The sequence below is a fragment of the Arvicanthis niloticus genome, chromosome 15, assembly GCF_011762505.2.
Source record: "Arvicanthis niloticus isolate mArvNil1 chromosome 15, mArvNil1.pat.X, whole genome shotgun sequence".
Classification (NCBI taxonomy): Eukaryota; Metazoa; Chordata; class Mammalia; order Rodentia; family Muridae; genus Arvicanthis; species Arvicanthis niloticus.
Genome location: NC_047672.1, coordinates 39,157,897 through 39,172,747, shown reverse-complemented (window position 1 = coordinate 39,172,747; position 14,851 = coordinate 39,157,897). Strand labels below are relative to the sequence as shown.

Sequence of the window (14,851 nt, the reverse complement as noted above, 5' to 3'; positions counted from 1 at the left end):
GAAAAGAAAAAAAAAAAAAAAAAAAAAAAAAAAAAAAAAAAAAAGGTAAATACATAGCAAGCACAACTCGCTAAGGGCCAAGCAGTCCTCTGCCGGGTGTGCTGTGGCTGATATCATTTGTTTGTTGTTTTTGTGGTAACTCAAGCTGACAAGTACATACACTCTGGGTTTGGTTCCCATTTGACTAATCAACTACATTTCTATTTTGAGCCGTCAAAAGATGTTGTATTTGTTATTATGACTAGAGGACCACACATTGGTCTGAACTTTCAAATTTCTCTGAGAGGAAAAAAGTCTACTATGCCGAGCAAGAGACTTAAGACAAGTTTGATGTGCCCTCTTCCATTTGTGATACATTTCTAGATCCTGTTAGGATGCTAGATGCTCGCTCTCCCTGTTCCTACAATTTAGTACCCACAAATAACATGTGGGTTTTGGGTTGGTTTTTGTTTGTTTGTTTGTTTGTTTGTTTTGGAGGGGTTGGGTTTTTTTTTTTTTTTTTGACAGCAAAGCAACCCAGGAGACTTGTATCAGAATTTTGCTCCACCTTTACTTAGTAATTTAACCTCATTAAAATCAATAGCAATGGGCCTCCATTTGACATGAATCCCACCCCAGTCTTGAACAGAAACTTTATCTAGTTGTTTGAGGTCACTTTGTTCCTGTGCTGTAGTGTGATGAGTTTTCACTTTTCCTCGGGTTCCATTATAAAATGCCATAAAATTGAAGACAAATATAACAATAGAGGGATTTTTTTTTCCCCAGCAAGGACATAAAGCTATCAGACTTTTTCCCCCATTGAACGAAGTGAGATGCCCTACACATGCTTAAATTGCCAATTTTGGAGTCACCACAAGTCCAGCTGCCTGGTGTGTCTATTAGCATATCGTTAATTATTTTTGCTTTGCTCTGGAGCTGCAATAGACATATGCATTAATTCCTAAAAGCAATGAAATCGATAGCAAAATATCCTCAACTTATAAATGGTCTACTTTTCAGTTTTTAGCTAATCTAATAAAATCAAATAACTTCTTATGAGTCTTAGTTAGGTTTTCTGTTCATGTGATGAAACACTATGACCAGAAAGCAAGTTGGAGAGTAAAAAGTTTACTGGACTTATACTTCCACATTGTTTGTTGTTCATCACTGAAGGAAGTCAGGACAAGAACTAAGACAGGGCAGGAACCTGGAGGCAAAAGCTGATGCAGAGGCCACAGAAAAGTGTTGCTTACTGTCTTGTTCCCCAAGGCTCCTTCAGAAGACCAGCACAGGAACAGGCTCACAAGCTAGGCCTTTCTCCATCAGTCATCAATTAAGAAAATGCCCTATAGACTTGCCTGTAGCTGGATCTTATGGAGGCATTTTCTTAATTGGGGTTCCCTCCTCTCAGATGAGGGAGCTTCTGTCAAGTTGACATAAAACTACCCAGCATGGAAAGCAATCTCATTTTAGCGAAAAACAAAACAAAATGACAACAACCAGAAGTTATTTTATTGGGCTCAACAATTACTTCTTTTGAGAACCAGCAGCTTCATATTCTTACCCCCTGAGGATCTAGATTTTGGGTTCATGAACTCTTCACAATATACTCTGGTAACACAGCAAGCAATTATGCTTTCAAGCAAACTACACACACACACACACACACACACACACACACACACATGCATGAACACACACACAATCAGAATTTAGGAGTTAATAAGAGTGAGAATGAAAATCGTACTTTCCTACCTTAATTTTGAATTTGAGATAATTTCTATCTTATAATTGCATGTTTTGTGACACCTTTACAAACATAAAACAGGCCCATTCCAGCTATGTGCTACTTGGGTCTTTAAGTTGTTGTCACTCCTTTTTAAAGATGCCTTACATAACTACTGCTAATATAAGGGAGGAATCTATCAAGCAAGATGGACAGATTCTAGAAGTGAAGACTCTTCCGCTTGGCAGGTTAGATTTTTTTCCCCCACTTTTTCCATTATTTGATTGTTTGCTTTATGCAACAGGGTCCTTATTTGTAGCTCTGGCCAGCCTTGGACTCTGTATAGACCAGGCTGGACTAGAATTCACATAGAGATCTACCTGCCTCTGCCTGCCTAGTTCTAGGATTAAGGCTGGGCATCACCAGGCCCTACTCTCTATCCACATTTGGAAAGAAATGTTCTATAAGAAGTTATGCTTCAAACCTCACTAACAAGCAATGGCTTTGATAAGGTCCTCAAGCAGTGTTGCTTGCTACCCAATGTGACAACTTAGTCCCAGTTTTGCAGAGAAACTTGCTCATAAGTTACACTTTTGGAAGCGTGGAGAAATTTTATATTTAGAAAGAGATACTTTGGAAATCTCTGTTTCAGTTCTATATCAAGTAGGTAAGCTCTAACCACTTACATTATTAATTCTGCTTTATAATATTTCATTTTCAAAAGCTGAACAAAAAAAGATTTAGTCCCAAAGGATCACAACTTTCAAAAATTTATCCTAGTGCCTGTATAAACTATCTTCTTCTGTACCAAGTTGAAGAGAAGCAATTCCTTTTTTTTTTTTTTTTTTTTTTTTTTCCTTAGTATTGACTCTGAACACGGGCCTCAGTCTTCAGGAAACATGAAAAGAAAATTGCTAGAAAATTGCTAATATGAAGCTTACTGAAGATGAGTTTCAACAAAGCCAAATTTTGCTGCACATGTGTTTTAGGACTTGCTACCTATGAGTGGGAATTAAAACCTTTGTAAACTCACATGGATAGAGGCCAGATAGTCATCTTTCAATATTTACCAGAAACAGAATTATGAGGTCTTCCATTGACTATTGGTTAAGTGTCCCACCTTACCAAGCTCCCCCCAACAAACTTAACCCCGGAGCCAGTACCATCTTAAAGGGATACTCCTTGATTATAGTATCTTGATCACAGAGCTTTGTCAGAAATCAAAGTTCACTGATCTTCTGACAAGGGCTTCTCTTTGAGTACTTAATTTTAGAGAATTTTCTTTTTGGTCTCTGTGTAATCACCAACACTCCAGGCTGCTCAAACCTAACAGACAATCATTCTCTTCTTCAAACCTCACTGGAAACACTGCAGCATCTTCAAGCAACCTTAGACAAAGTCATTCCAACGTACAGATCCTCGTTTGAATCTAGCCTTTATTTGTGCTCTCTCTGTGTCTCTGTCTCTGTCTCTGTCTCTGTCTCTCTCTCTCTCTCTCTCTCCTCCCCCCTCTATCCCCTCCACACCCCTTCTTCCTTCTTCTCCCCTTTCTTCTTTCAACATCACAAACATATTCATTTCTTTGGTGAGACATATCTTCGTATGCCAAAGCATATTGGTGTGGGCTAGGAGATGGAAATGCACATATAAATATTTCCTAACAAGAAGTATCCTGTAGTTTAGATACTTTCCTCAACAATGTTCATTTGGTTTTCCACCACGGAACAATAGCATCACCTGAATGTCTAAAGGACATTTCACCCGAAGTTTTGAGAATAAGTCTGAATACTAATTGAGGATAAGTTCAAGAAGCAAAAGCTGTATTCTGTCCTTGAACTTAAAATATATACATTGCAAGTTGTAATGACCTCTGATCTCATTCTTCATCCTCAAAAGAACAAATGCTTTCAGCATCCAAGGAGGCTACTTTGAAAAGGCTGTTGCCTGTCACCTAGGAGACATTTCTCAATATACTCTTTGCTGCACTAGCATCTATGAGGGAATGTGGCCAACGTTCAGAACGAGAACACACTAGTCCGATGGCGTATTCATAAAGACACGGAATCTAATTAGACTCTCCGAAGTCAAACCTAACATGGGTCGAATGTCTGTCGACCGAGAACAAAGTGGGGCTGTGAAGAGATGGCGGTGTGTGAAGAGATGAGAATGTGTAAACGTCCGGATTTGATCTCATGGTGTTGCTTGTTCGCACTTGCATTGAATGTGTCCAGTGGGGCAAGTCCTGGGAACTTGGACTAAACCTTAAAACATTGCTATCCTTCCCGCAGAACCTTGGGAGTTCAGTTCAGTTCAGTTTGCCCCAACACTTCTCCCCTCTGCGCCTTTCCCCCGCCCCATCTCTCTTCTAGGCAGGGTGTCTTTTGAGGGTCCCAGAGGAACTCTAACATGCCTTTTGCTGAGAACACCCAAGGGCTCCTTTGTCACCTTTCAGCTCCTAGCCCATTCTTGGTACCCTGAACAGTGTGGCCTTTGCAGCCTTGATTGAAGTGGGAATTCCAGTTACCTAGAAAGTTAATACTGGGCCTCTGCAGCAGCCCTCTGCTCACCCCCAACCTGCACGCAGCCCTACCAGCGCCACCCGGCACAGCACACTCTTTTTTTATGTGCCACATGATGGTCGAAAATGAGGCATAAGTGCTACCCGTAACTATTGGGTGATCCTGGACTGGCAAGGTCACCCTGCTCTAAGAAGAAAAAAGTACTTGGCTCTCAGGAGACTGAGTCTGCTGTGTGGAACCTGGATGTGTTCTTGGGACTCATACCGCAGGAGGAGGCCAGACTCATGCACCCATTGCAGGGCTCAAGGCAGTGGGGATTGTGACCTCTGTGCGAGGAAACCCTGTAGCCAACCAACCCTCCCACCCCCAGCAGCCTCACCCCTAGGACATGGACTGCTACTGCAAGACTTCTGTGCAGGGGCTGTGAGTTTGTCTGGCAGCTTCTACTGAGCAGCTAATAGTATAACAACCCGGCTTTGATAAATCTGAACTAATTACCCCTCTTAATTAAAGTCTTTAGCAGTTGTTTCACTGTTTTGGCAAGAAAACAGGAGAGACTTGCAGTTAGAAAACAGCCGAGCTCCAGCGCACAGCGGAGCTGCTGATTAACACTTAAAGCATTTCAAGGACCTGGCACCCGCCACGGTTTGGTTTTCATCCATGTCTCCTCCTTGAATGGAAGTATATTCAGCTATAAACATTTGTACACATCTAAAAACACGAGGCACTGTTTGCCAGCTATGCACAAGTCAGTATGTGTCTTCAGAATGGTGGCAATACACATAACACAGGCTCTAGATAAACGGTCTCTGCCTTTTGTACCACAAATCTACCAGAAGTCCCATGCCAAAGTTGTATTTCTGTTAGACACACATCTTCTCAGAGTTGAACCATATTTCATAACCTTGCCCAAAGATACAAACATAGGGACAGACTATTTGCATATGGTAAATTTTCCGATAAAATCAGAAGGTATTATTCATAGAAAGCTGATTTTAAAACAAAATAAGACAAACAAACAAACAAAAAACAAGAGTGGATGAGAACATTGGAGACAGGGCTTTTTAGCTAAATAATACTAAGTCTTAAAGTTTGTTGATTAAATAAGCATGTTCCAAGTTTTTATTTCCAACAGTCAATGAATCAACTTCGACGTGCAAGAATCAAAACCAAAATTCAAATTCATTCATAATGAACCACTCTTATCTAATGTGGATGTGTGTATTTTGTATGTGTTCACAAACGTTGAACGCACCTTCACTGGCACACACCTCTGTGTGTATATAGAACATACACACCGTGTTTCGTTGCTTCGGGGAAGGAGAAAATTATAAACGATCAGCAGGCATTTTGAGACGGCAGAATAAACACAATGGAAATATATACAATAATAAAATTAGGATGATGCAGCATTCCCGGGTAGAATAATACAGATCTCAATAAATACAGCAGATAATTTGTTTAAAAACAAAAACAAAACAAAACACCATCTCTCCACCCGAGATGAAAAAGTCTTTTCAATGCAAAAAATTGAAATAAGCCCCTCCAAATATATCATAATCGTAATTGTTAGTGCCTATATAGAATATAATACACAAAACCATTTAGCAGGTGCATGCAAGAGGCGAATGGCCAAGGGATGTAGAGGCATCTGGCCCTCCCGAAAGTGCGGGGGCCCAACTACCCCGGGTTTCGCAGGCTAGTTTGGACCAAGAGGTCTGCTCCAGTCTGCAGACCTCCGCAGTGAGGGCCTTCCGGTTGGGGTTAGGGAGATCTTTGGCCTCCATCACTGGTGGCCTTGGTGAAGCCCGGATGGCAGAGGCCCGGGAGGCGGCAACGTAGGCTGCAGTGGCGGCAGAGGCGCAGGCGGCGGCTGTTGCAGCTGGGGCGGCGGATCGCTGCCTGGCTCCCCAGTAGGAGTGCGGGTCAGCCCCAGGCTGCTGTCGTGTAGCTTGCGGACGTGCTTCTTGAGGTCAAAGTTCCTACAAAAGCCCTTGCCACACGTGGGGCAGGTGAAAGGCTTCTTGTCGTTGTGAGTGTGCATGTGGAAGGTGAGGTTGTACACCTGGTGGAAAGCCTTGTTGCAGATATTGCACTTGAACTGCTTCTCCCCGCTGTGGGTCAACTTGTGATTTTTATAATTCCCTGAAACAAAAAAAAAAATGACCTGGATAAGACGATGAACAAAGCTTAAAAAGAAAAGAGAAGGTGTATAAAAAATAAGAAGCCAGCCTGAAGAGCCACCACACTTTTGGCCCAGAGTTCAGGACATTGATTCTCCTACGTTTATTTTTAAGCACACCTAATTTATTTCCTCTACATACTAAATGAAAACTGGAGGTGACAAAGAAATACCCTCTGACATTATCAAACATGCCTTTTCTAACACTGGTCCGACCCGCGAGTTCGGAATAAAAATGACAGTCTCAGGTAAGCAGGGGCACTTTACAGGTCTTTAAAAAAAAAAAAAAAAAAAAATCCCGTGAGATATTCAGCACGCCTTTCCTTCGACCACCCTGAGAAGATATCTCCTGGGCTCAATACCTTTTTGATGAAACCCTTTGCCGCAGAATTCACACACGAATGGTTTGTAGCCCGCGTGAATTCGGGTATGTGTGTTTAACGTCGAACTTCTATTAAACGCTTTACCGCACTGGTTGCATTTGTGAGGTTTTTCCTGAGAAGCAGAGAGAAAGGAAATAATAGAGAATTCATTTACAGTATTTTGTTATTACGATGCAGAATCCTACCAGCACAATACGCTAACACTCTGACGCTTTTAAACAGAACAAAGATAACAACACAAGGCCTCTCAGTCCAGTCAGCACAGCACAGCAGGTTTTATGCTAAAGAGTGAGGCTATATCGACTCTTCCCCTCCTCCCCCCCCCCCCAAAAAAAATTTCGGAAGCCTTCAGGGTAAACGAAGGAACATACCTGTGTGTGAATGATCTTATGCCGGCAAAGGGTGCTAGCTTGCCGGAAACCTTTCCCACACACTTTGCACACGAAGGGTCTGGCTCCTGTGTGCACCGGCATGTGACGGGTTAAGTTATAGTGCGCATTAAAGACCTTAAAATTAAACACACAGAAAATAGGTTTAAAGGAACAACAGATTTCAATTCAAAGCGGTTAGAGGGAGAGGGGCAAAACAAGTTTATACCCCCACTCCCCAAATACTAAAACTAAGCCAGGGAGGGAGAAAGGAAGGAAGGAAGGAAGGAAGGAAGGAAGGAAGGAAGGAAGGAAGGAAGGAAGGAAGGAAGGAAAGAAGGAAGGAAGTCCTTTTTGCATGAGAGTTACCTTTCCGCAGACTTCGCAAGTGAAAACTTTGGGTTTGGCATTAGGAGAGCCGCGGCTGAAATCCGAGGTTTTGAAAGCGATTTTTTCCGACAAAAGTTGGGCGCTTTCTTTCATGTAATGCTGTAGCTGAGCCTGGGAGAGGTCTTTGAAAGCTACTCCCGAAGGGAGCTTCTCCACTGCCGGGACAACCAGTTTATTCCTTTCGGCTAAATACGTTTTGGGCTGTGGGTGCAAAGGGGAACTGAGAAAATAGGAGGCAACCGGGTGGATGTTCACGCCCGCAGCCGGGTGGCACGGGTTGTCACCTCGGTTCAGGTAGCACAGGGCTCCCATGGCGTGAAACGAAGAGTGGTTGACCACACGCGGCCTTACCAGCTTGTACTGCTGTAGTGGCAGCGCATCGCGGGCCAGGTCACCCTTGAGGCTTAGAGCGCAGTTGAGCAAGTCGCTGCAGCTGAACGCCGGCGCCGAGGGCGCCACCGCGGGTGGCGCCGGAACCTCCAAACTCGCCTTGCGGGGCTCTGAGCCGTTCACTCCTGCTTTGGAGTTCGTGTCGTACGCCACGGGAACGAAAGGGATCATGCAGGGGATCGAAGAGTTGAGATGCAGAGAATGCTTGGGGTCCCCTTTGGGCACGGCTCCCTGCAGGAAGTGGGGGACCGGCAGGGCCTTAGGCTCAGGGGTGCGCGCCATGATTCGTTCGATGGAGAAAGCCAAGGGTTTGGATGTGCTCATCACGTTGCCCCGAGCTGGAGCAGTCGCTAGCATTTTGGTGGTCGCGTTGAGGCAGCTACTGTCCATGACTGAGTCGCCAGCGTCGGTCCGCCGGGGTTGAGTCACACGATCGTTGCCTTGTCCCCTGCTTGTCACAGACCTGCGGAGAGGACAGGCACCGTCACCACCAGCAGCCTCCTCCTCCTCCTCCCCAGCATCACCAGCCGAACCTGCCTGCCCAGCCCAATGGACTCCTGCCAGCCCATCGCAGAGTTCTTGGCGCACCAATGACTCGGGGACAATCACTACTTATTTCTATCAATAGAAAGTGTTGTGTCAATAACGCAGCCAAGATCTCGCCAATCGTTAACTTCCAAGAGGAGAAGGTAAACTAGATAATTGCTCAATTCGCTTCCAACAGTCAACAGGAAAACTTTTTTTTCTCTGCAGTCGGCGACTACTTTTCATTGGTGAGAGAGGTTCCCCCGCCCAGAAGAGGCGGGGGCGCTCTCCGCATTGCGCCGAGCCCTCCCCGGCGCGCAAGCACTCGCCCGCACACACTTCTCTACCCTTCAGCTACCCCTCCCCCTAGCTTCCTCTGTCTTTTTAATTCTCAATCTGCTTAACCAGGCTTTAGAGGCCAAGCAAATCTGAGATCAATTTTCTCGTTTAGCTCTAAGTGACATCATCTAAAATCATTGTGGTAGGGCTAAATAAGGAAACAGAGTCTAATTCAGGGGCAAATGCCAGGCTATATTTATCAAACGCCAGGCTCTAGAAAGCCTTGACCAGGAAGCCTCTGACGGCAAAATCCGAGGTTTCTTTGCTAGGCTTGCCTGAGCTCAGTTCGGGCCACGCTGCCTCCTACTCAGCCCACTTTGGTCTTCCAGGACTCCGGGGGTTGGGGGTAGGGTGGGAGGTGGTGCTCATCCCCTGAATCAAGGAGTCTCTACAGCTTGAGCCGCGTCTGGACCATTTGGAAGACACCAGCAGGTAACTGGCCTCCCCAAATGCCCCTGAGATGTAAGGGCCTTGGGAGGCTTGTTATGCATTTGTGGTTTTGTCAAAGCGAGGCCCATGGCAATAGGCCTGGGAAAGACGCACTAGCACCACAAAGTTGAGTTGCAAAGAATGAGCGGGTGCCACGCTGCAAGAAACCTAGACGCGGATTGGACTCACACACAAACACATGCGAGAGCGCGCTTCCTCAAGTTTCCAGAGAGAATCCCGAAAGGGCATTTCTCCCAAGAACTTGGGCCCACCGCTCTTTCCGAGCAAAGCATTTTAAATGTGGAACCGAGAAGGTGAATAGAATCTATCGATCCCTACCCCGGCTGCCGGCGTCTGCATGCCACTCAGCAGTCAGTGCACGCGACACCCCGTGTGTCTGTGCGCGCAGACGAACCAAGTGTGGTGGCCACAGACCACAGACACATTTCTGCCCCCCCCCAAGAGTGTTTGGCGACCCTGAGCGCCCCCCCCACTACCTCCCGCGCGCCCAGCGCCCTCCTGCTGTGACGCCTGGGGCCCAAACTCCCGGGGCTGGGTTTCGCTAGCTGTGCGAGCTTTCCACGAAAATGTCAGAAGCCGGGGCTCTCACTGCGCGGGTTCCCGCGGCTTCCACCGGAGCAGCGGCGCGCGGCTTCCCCTGAGCAAGTCAACCCGGAGTCTGCGGTCGCGAGGAGAAGAATCCAGGGGCTAGGCACGCTCCTGGGGCTCCGGATGGTAGGAAAACCCCGCCGTTCTCAAGCCAGTTCCCGGAGGAAGCGGAGCGAAGAGCCCGAACCGCACCGCCTGGAGGCCGCGGTAAGTAGCAGCCTGCAAACTCCAAACATCAGCCGCCTGGTGAGTTAACTCTAATGTCTGTGGACTGGGTACCAGGTATCCGGCCAAGAGTATGATGTGCTGTCCTCTGGCGAGAACCCTGGGAAGGGCCAGCAGTGGGAGATGAATGTGAGAGCCTAGAATTGTTGAGCCTAAAGCCAGTGTAGTCGAAGGTGACAAGTTGGAGTTCAAATGGAGGTAATTGGCTTTCAAGTTATTTCCTTCTCCAAACCTCCTTTCTAGCTCATACCAATTCAGGGATCCAGGCTCCCCCCCCCCGCTCCACCCAGACTGTGTGAGTCAGTTTAGACACTGCCAGGGAAGCCTAGTGGGGCGGAAGACAGGGAGTTGCTGAGGCCTGACAGCGAAGCGAGAAGGGTGAGTGGATGCTGGAGAAATAATTGCTGGGGAAAAAAAAAAGGGGGGGGGGGGTGTCAACAGAAGTCTTTTTTAAAGTTGCGGCGGCTAAGAAGCCAGATGGTGGAAGAGTCTGGCTGTTTGAGGCCCGCCTTAGTGGCTAGGCCTGGGAATGTCCCCTCTCAGGTATCCAGGCACTTCTAGTTTGGAAGACCCGAGAAGTAGAGAAGAGTGGGAGTCAGGGCAGGCCACCCTGGCAGAGAAAAGGAGGCAACACAAAAATCCGGAGGCATTCTGGAACCGTTTGGGGCCTCAGTTTTCCCCCAACTGGAAATGTTCGTTCGATTTGCTTTTGGGGCCCGCAGAACCTTGGTCTTTTACCCTGATCAGACAAAGGGTGCGGGTAACCATACTGCTTAAGGAAAGGCGGGGGGGGGCGGGAGTGTCCCTGTCCCAAGACAGATGGGTAGAGGTTAAGACTTTAATTGCTGCCTTTTGGGGCGGATCAGATTCCCTTTCCTACCTGCCTTCCCAACAGCGAAAAATCTCCCTCCTGCTGCACTCCTCTCTCTCCGGAACAAGTTTAAAGAAGAAAGCTGAGAGACGAGAAACTGCCCGGTTGCGAAAAGCTTTGGAGTCCCCAGCTGACTTGAATAACTCACCGGCCTCTGGAGCGTTACCTGCCTTCTTGATTGAGTGCCACCAGTTTCTTTTACGTTCGTTCGTCTCGTGTCCCTCCCTCTTCTCTTCTTTCCCTCCTCCTCCCCCCTCCTCAACGGGGAAAAAAAAAGGTCTTTATTTGCCTCTTTAGTGGACACTAACTTTTTAAAAGGAAAATATTAGCTATTAGCTAAGGGCTTTTATAGTTAACATTTCAATAGTTCGCTTTTCACTGGTCTTTTCGGGATTTGTCTTTTCTGCCAAGTGTTTGAAAATGTCATTTGAGAAAATACAGCAAGGCATCAATTACTCCCCTCCCTCCCCCCCCCCCCTTTTTTTGAGCTAGCCCTGGTCTTGCTAATCCCAAAGATGTATTTTACAGATCCAAGTCTTGATTTGCCAATATTTGTTAGTATTTTCTACTCAGTATATAATCGAAACATGTATTAACAATTGATACGCATTCCATAAGGTTAAGATAGCCTGAAAATACAAAATGTATTTAGGAACAGTTTCTTAATGTCAGAAATGAATACTTCATTTTAACTACAAACATTTGAAATTACAGAAAAGGTTACCAACACAGAGGACAAATCTGAAAAATTTAGAAGCTTCTAAGTTTACTTACAAGAACATAAAAGAGTTTGTTCAGTTAATAGCAAAATAGAAATGTACAGATTCTTTGGAATTTCTTGGAGAATTCTATAATCTGTCATCTGTTTATTGATTTAGAGCAAAGTTTAGTTGACCTACCTATCAACTTTAAACACTCATGCAAGTTGGCTTTAAGTGTTTGGGTTGGGGAACAGAAGATATCCCAAGAAACCAGAACAGTTCTCCATATGAAGAGACCCAAGAGCAAAGTGGGATCAATACTGAAAAACAAGGAACATCTTCCTACCACACAACAACTGAAAGTTAGAATTTTACTGCTGGTCTTCATAATTCTCAGACTTGTATAATTTCCCCAGACCTTTTACTTAGCCCCTGTCATAAGTAAGGAATTTGGGGGTAAAGATTATTGCGATCTGAAATTAAAAAGCAATACTGGTGAGGTTTCTTTTTGAAGTTAAAAATGAATTGGAAAATATTGCAACATACGTAACAGATCTTAAGCCAAGTGCATTGATTTGACATGGGTCGTAGTTTTAGGGTTTTCAGGCCCAACAAACATCCCTGATTTTCAATCTTTCACCGAGAACAACACTCAGTATTCTTTAGCTACAGTGTGCTCCACTGTAGTGTATTAGCTACAGTGAGCTAATAAGCAGGAGGCATTACTGTTGTTGTTATTGTTGTTGTTGTTGCTGTTGTTGTTAGGACAGTCTAGATATTTGGGCTCATTTGCACTGTTTCCTGTCTAAACAATACAACATCAAAGGCAATACAAATTGCTTTTGGAAGAGGAAAGGCATTCCTAAATTCCTCTGCAATCTTTGTTTCTGTTTGATGGTTTGTTGTTTCTTCTGGTGTGTGATAGACAGGGGTAAATGGAATAGGACACAGATAGGCTCTTTATGGTTCAAGGAAAGAGTCTTCTTGAATACTTCAAACTTATTCAATGAATACAAGGTGGGACTAACTTTGCAGCAGACTAACATTTGTGTCATCACAGGTTCAGATTAAGGCTGCTAGCATGCTTTTAGTTGACCTGATGGCAAATAAAGAATTCTTCTTATGGTGGGGGTTGATGGGAGGTTTAGGGAGACCTGGGAGGTGAATAAGGTCAAACAACATTGTAATACATTTCTTAGAATGATAAAAGTATTATATTTTTAAAAAGATTTCTTGATAATTTTGTACAGCATGGGAAGGGTAGTGTCACCAGTTAAGACTCCGAATTAAATATGGGACTCTGAATTAAACATGGATGGAGGAGTATAAGATTTTTTAATATTAAGATTTCGTTGAAATGCAATGTAATCAGTCTTAAAACAGCATTTGCATGTTAAAATCTGTTTGTAAAAGGACGTGAAGCGCACATCAGCCGCTTCAGGTTGGTGTCTACCCCTACCCTAATGCTGGGATTTCTCTCACCCATTCCTTACAGGCCTGTGAGGTGTGTCCCTCTCCACTGCAAAGGCTACATACATAAGACTCAGGCCTGGACTTGGTGGGAAAAGAAGTTCACAAACTACTTTCCCAATCTTTTCGCGGAGCAGCTTAAAAGTCAAGTAATCAAAACCAGCAAAATTTTGCTTGTAATTTGCAACGGGTGTTGTTGAAAGTTGAGAAGCCAACACGTAAAGGAGAACGTGCCAAAAGTATTTTTTTTTTCTTCCACACCGACAACGTGTCTAACCGTGGTAGAAAAGCTGGTTAGAATTTCGCAGGAGTTCCCAATTTTTTAAATCACTTTCTGGTCAATAAAAAACCATATCCAACATAAACCATGACTCTTCCTTGATGTTTGTTGGCCGGGGTTTTTAAAGCAGTCTCAGTGTTAAGTTCAAACTTTCTTCACTAAGCGATTTCGTGAAATGAAAGGCGATAGTAGAATTTGAAATAACACAGATTACAGTAATAGGGAAGCAATAGAGGTAAATCAACATCCGTGAGACAGAAATCTCTAGAGCCTTTTAGGATGTCAGTTTACCTCCTGGATTCTGGTCCACAGCGGCTTGGGCTAGGAAGTGCCCTGCTCAGTCCCACAGCCCCAGGCTGCTCCAGCATCCGTCCACTACCGCTCGGCCGGGTTGGCCCCGGGCCCCAGCTGCCTAGGGAACCTGCGCTCGCGTTGCTTGCAGGTGGGGACAGAGGCGACCACGGCCACTCTTCGCTTGTCAGAGCCCTGCCCTTGAATAGAAGCTAGAAGTGAAATTCGAAATTTGAAAGTTCGTTCCCCCGCTGTGTTCTGCTCTGCTTGGTTCCCGTTCACAATGCCCAGCTAAAATAAGGCCTCCGAGACTGGGAAAGAGGATGCTCGTGCCACTGCTGGGGAGTGCAGCTTGTGGGGTTGGAGCCGGCTGGAGAGCTGAGGCTAGTCTCCTGCGGCCGGGTGCCGGGACCTTCCTGCTGGCCCCGTACAACGGTGCGTGTCCGCCCTGCTCTGAATTGTCGCAGCGCCTCCCCAGGGCGCAGCCCCCACGTCGGCCAGCGTGACTGCGGCTGCTCTGGTCCCGAACTCTGGCCTCTGGACTGTCACTGGCCCTGCAGCCTCCCCCCCCGCCCCCCCCCCGTTCGATCCCGCTCCTCCCTCCTGGCTCCACTGACCCACAAGGCTGGAAGAGGGAGGGGGAGGCTAGTAAGTTTCGGGAGGAGGCGCAGGATGGCGTTTAGGAGACCCAGAAACAGATGGCAGAGAGCTCCTTTGAAAAGTTTTTGAACAGAATGTTCACTAATAGCTTGGCTTTGAGGACTCAGGGTGTGCGTGAAGGGTCAATCTACAAGTCAGGCTGAAGGAAACAGGCCTCAGGAGGACCGAAAGCTTTTTTTTTGTTGTTGTTGTTCTTGTTAGTTTTGCCAGTCTCTTTCTTAAATTGTTTCAAAGTACCTGTAGCACTTCTTAGTTATACATGCCAAAAAAATTTGTTTTAGATCCGTTGTCCTGCAGTGTGTGTGTGTTTGTGTGTGTGTTCTCTCCACTCTTGTCTGGGTTCCTAGGGGATACCTTCCCTTGAAACCGGTTGGATGGTGGTTAAAAGTAATTGGGTTGATCTATGGTACTTATGATCCCAACGAAAGGGAGAAATCTTCCTAACAAGAGATCTCTTTTACATCTTACGATCTTAGTTACTTCAATAAGTCACCTCGGGGAAAAAAAAAACCCA

General features: G+C 45.6%; 1 protein-coding gene and 1 long non-coding RNA gene across 3 annotated transcripts; one reads left to right on the top strand and one right to left on the bottom strand.

Annotated features, from left to right (window-relative positions):
• Positions 1 to 5,315: 5,315 nt before the first annotated feature.
• Positions 5,316 to 8,652, bottom strand: Fezf1 (FEZ family zinc finger 1). 2 transcript variants are annotated; one of them, XM_034519436.2, is made up of 5 exons: positions 7,899 to 8,652; positions 7,527 to 7,748; positions 7,161 to 7,295; positions 6,769 to 6,901; positions 5,316 to 6,369 (listed from the first exon to the last, which is right to left on the bottom strand). In XM_034519436.2, the coding sequence occupies exons 1-5, from the start codon at positions 8,325 to 8,327 to the stop codon at positions 6,011 to 6,013; spliced, it is 1,278 nt and encodes a 425-aa protein (XP_034375327.1). In that variant the 5' UTR covers positions 8,328 to 8,652; the 3' UTR covers positions 5,316 to 6,010. The 2 variants fall into 2 exon arrangements, with proteins under 2 accessions (XP_034375327.1, XP_034375326.1); XM_034519435.2 differs by having other exon boundaries at positions 7,527 to 8,327.
• A 125-nt stretch (positions 8,653 to 8,777) lies between these two features.
• LOC143434561 (uncharacterized) lies at positions 8,778 to 13,471 on the top strand. Its single transcript, XR_013104164.1, has 2 exons — positions 8,778 to 10,046; positions 10,960 to 13,471. It is a non-coding gene; the product is annotated as an uncharacterized LOC143434561 (long non-coding RNA).
• The last annotated feature ends 1,380 nt before the right edge of the window (positions 13,472 to 14,851 follow it).

Bases quoted from the DNA above. Each gene is read 5' to 3' on its own strand.
- Fezf1 (XM_034519435.2), bottom strand. From the start codon at position 8,327: ATGGACAGTAGCTGCCTCAACGCGACCACCAAAATGCTAGCGACTGCT. The intron at 7,296-7,526 runs GTAACTCTCATG...TTTAATTTTAAG, and splicing joins CTTGCGAAGTCTGCGGAAAG to GTCTTTAATGCGCACTATAA. The intron at 6,370-6,768 runs GTATTGAGCCCA...TTTTTGTTTCAG, and splicing joins CAAAGGGTTTCATCAAAAAG to GGAATTATAAAAATCACAAG.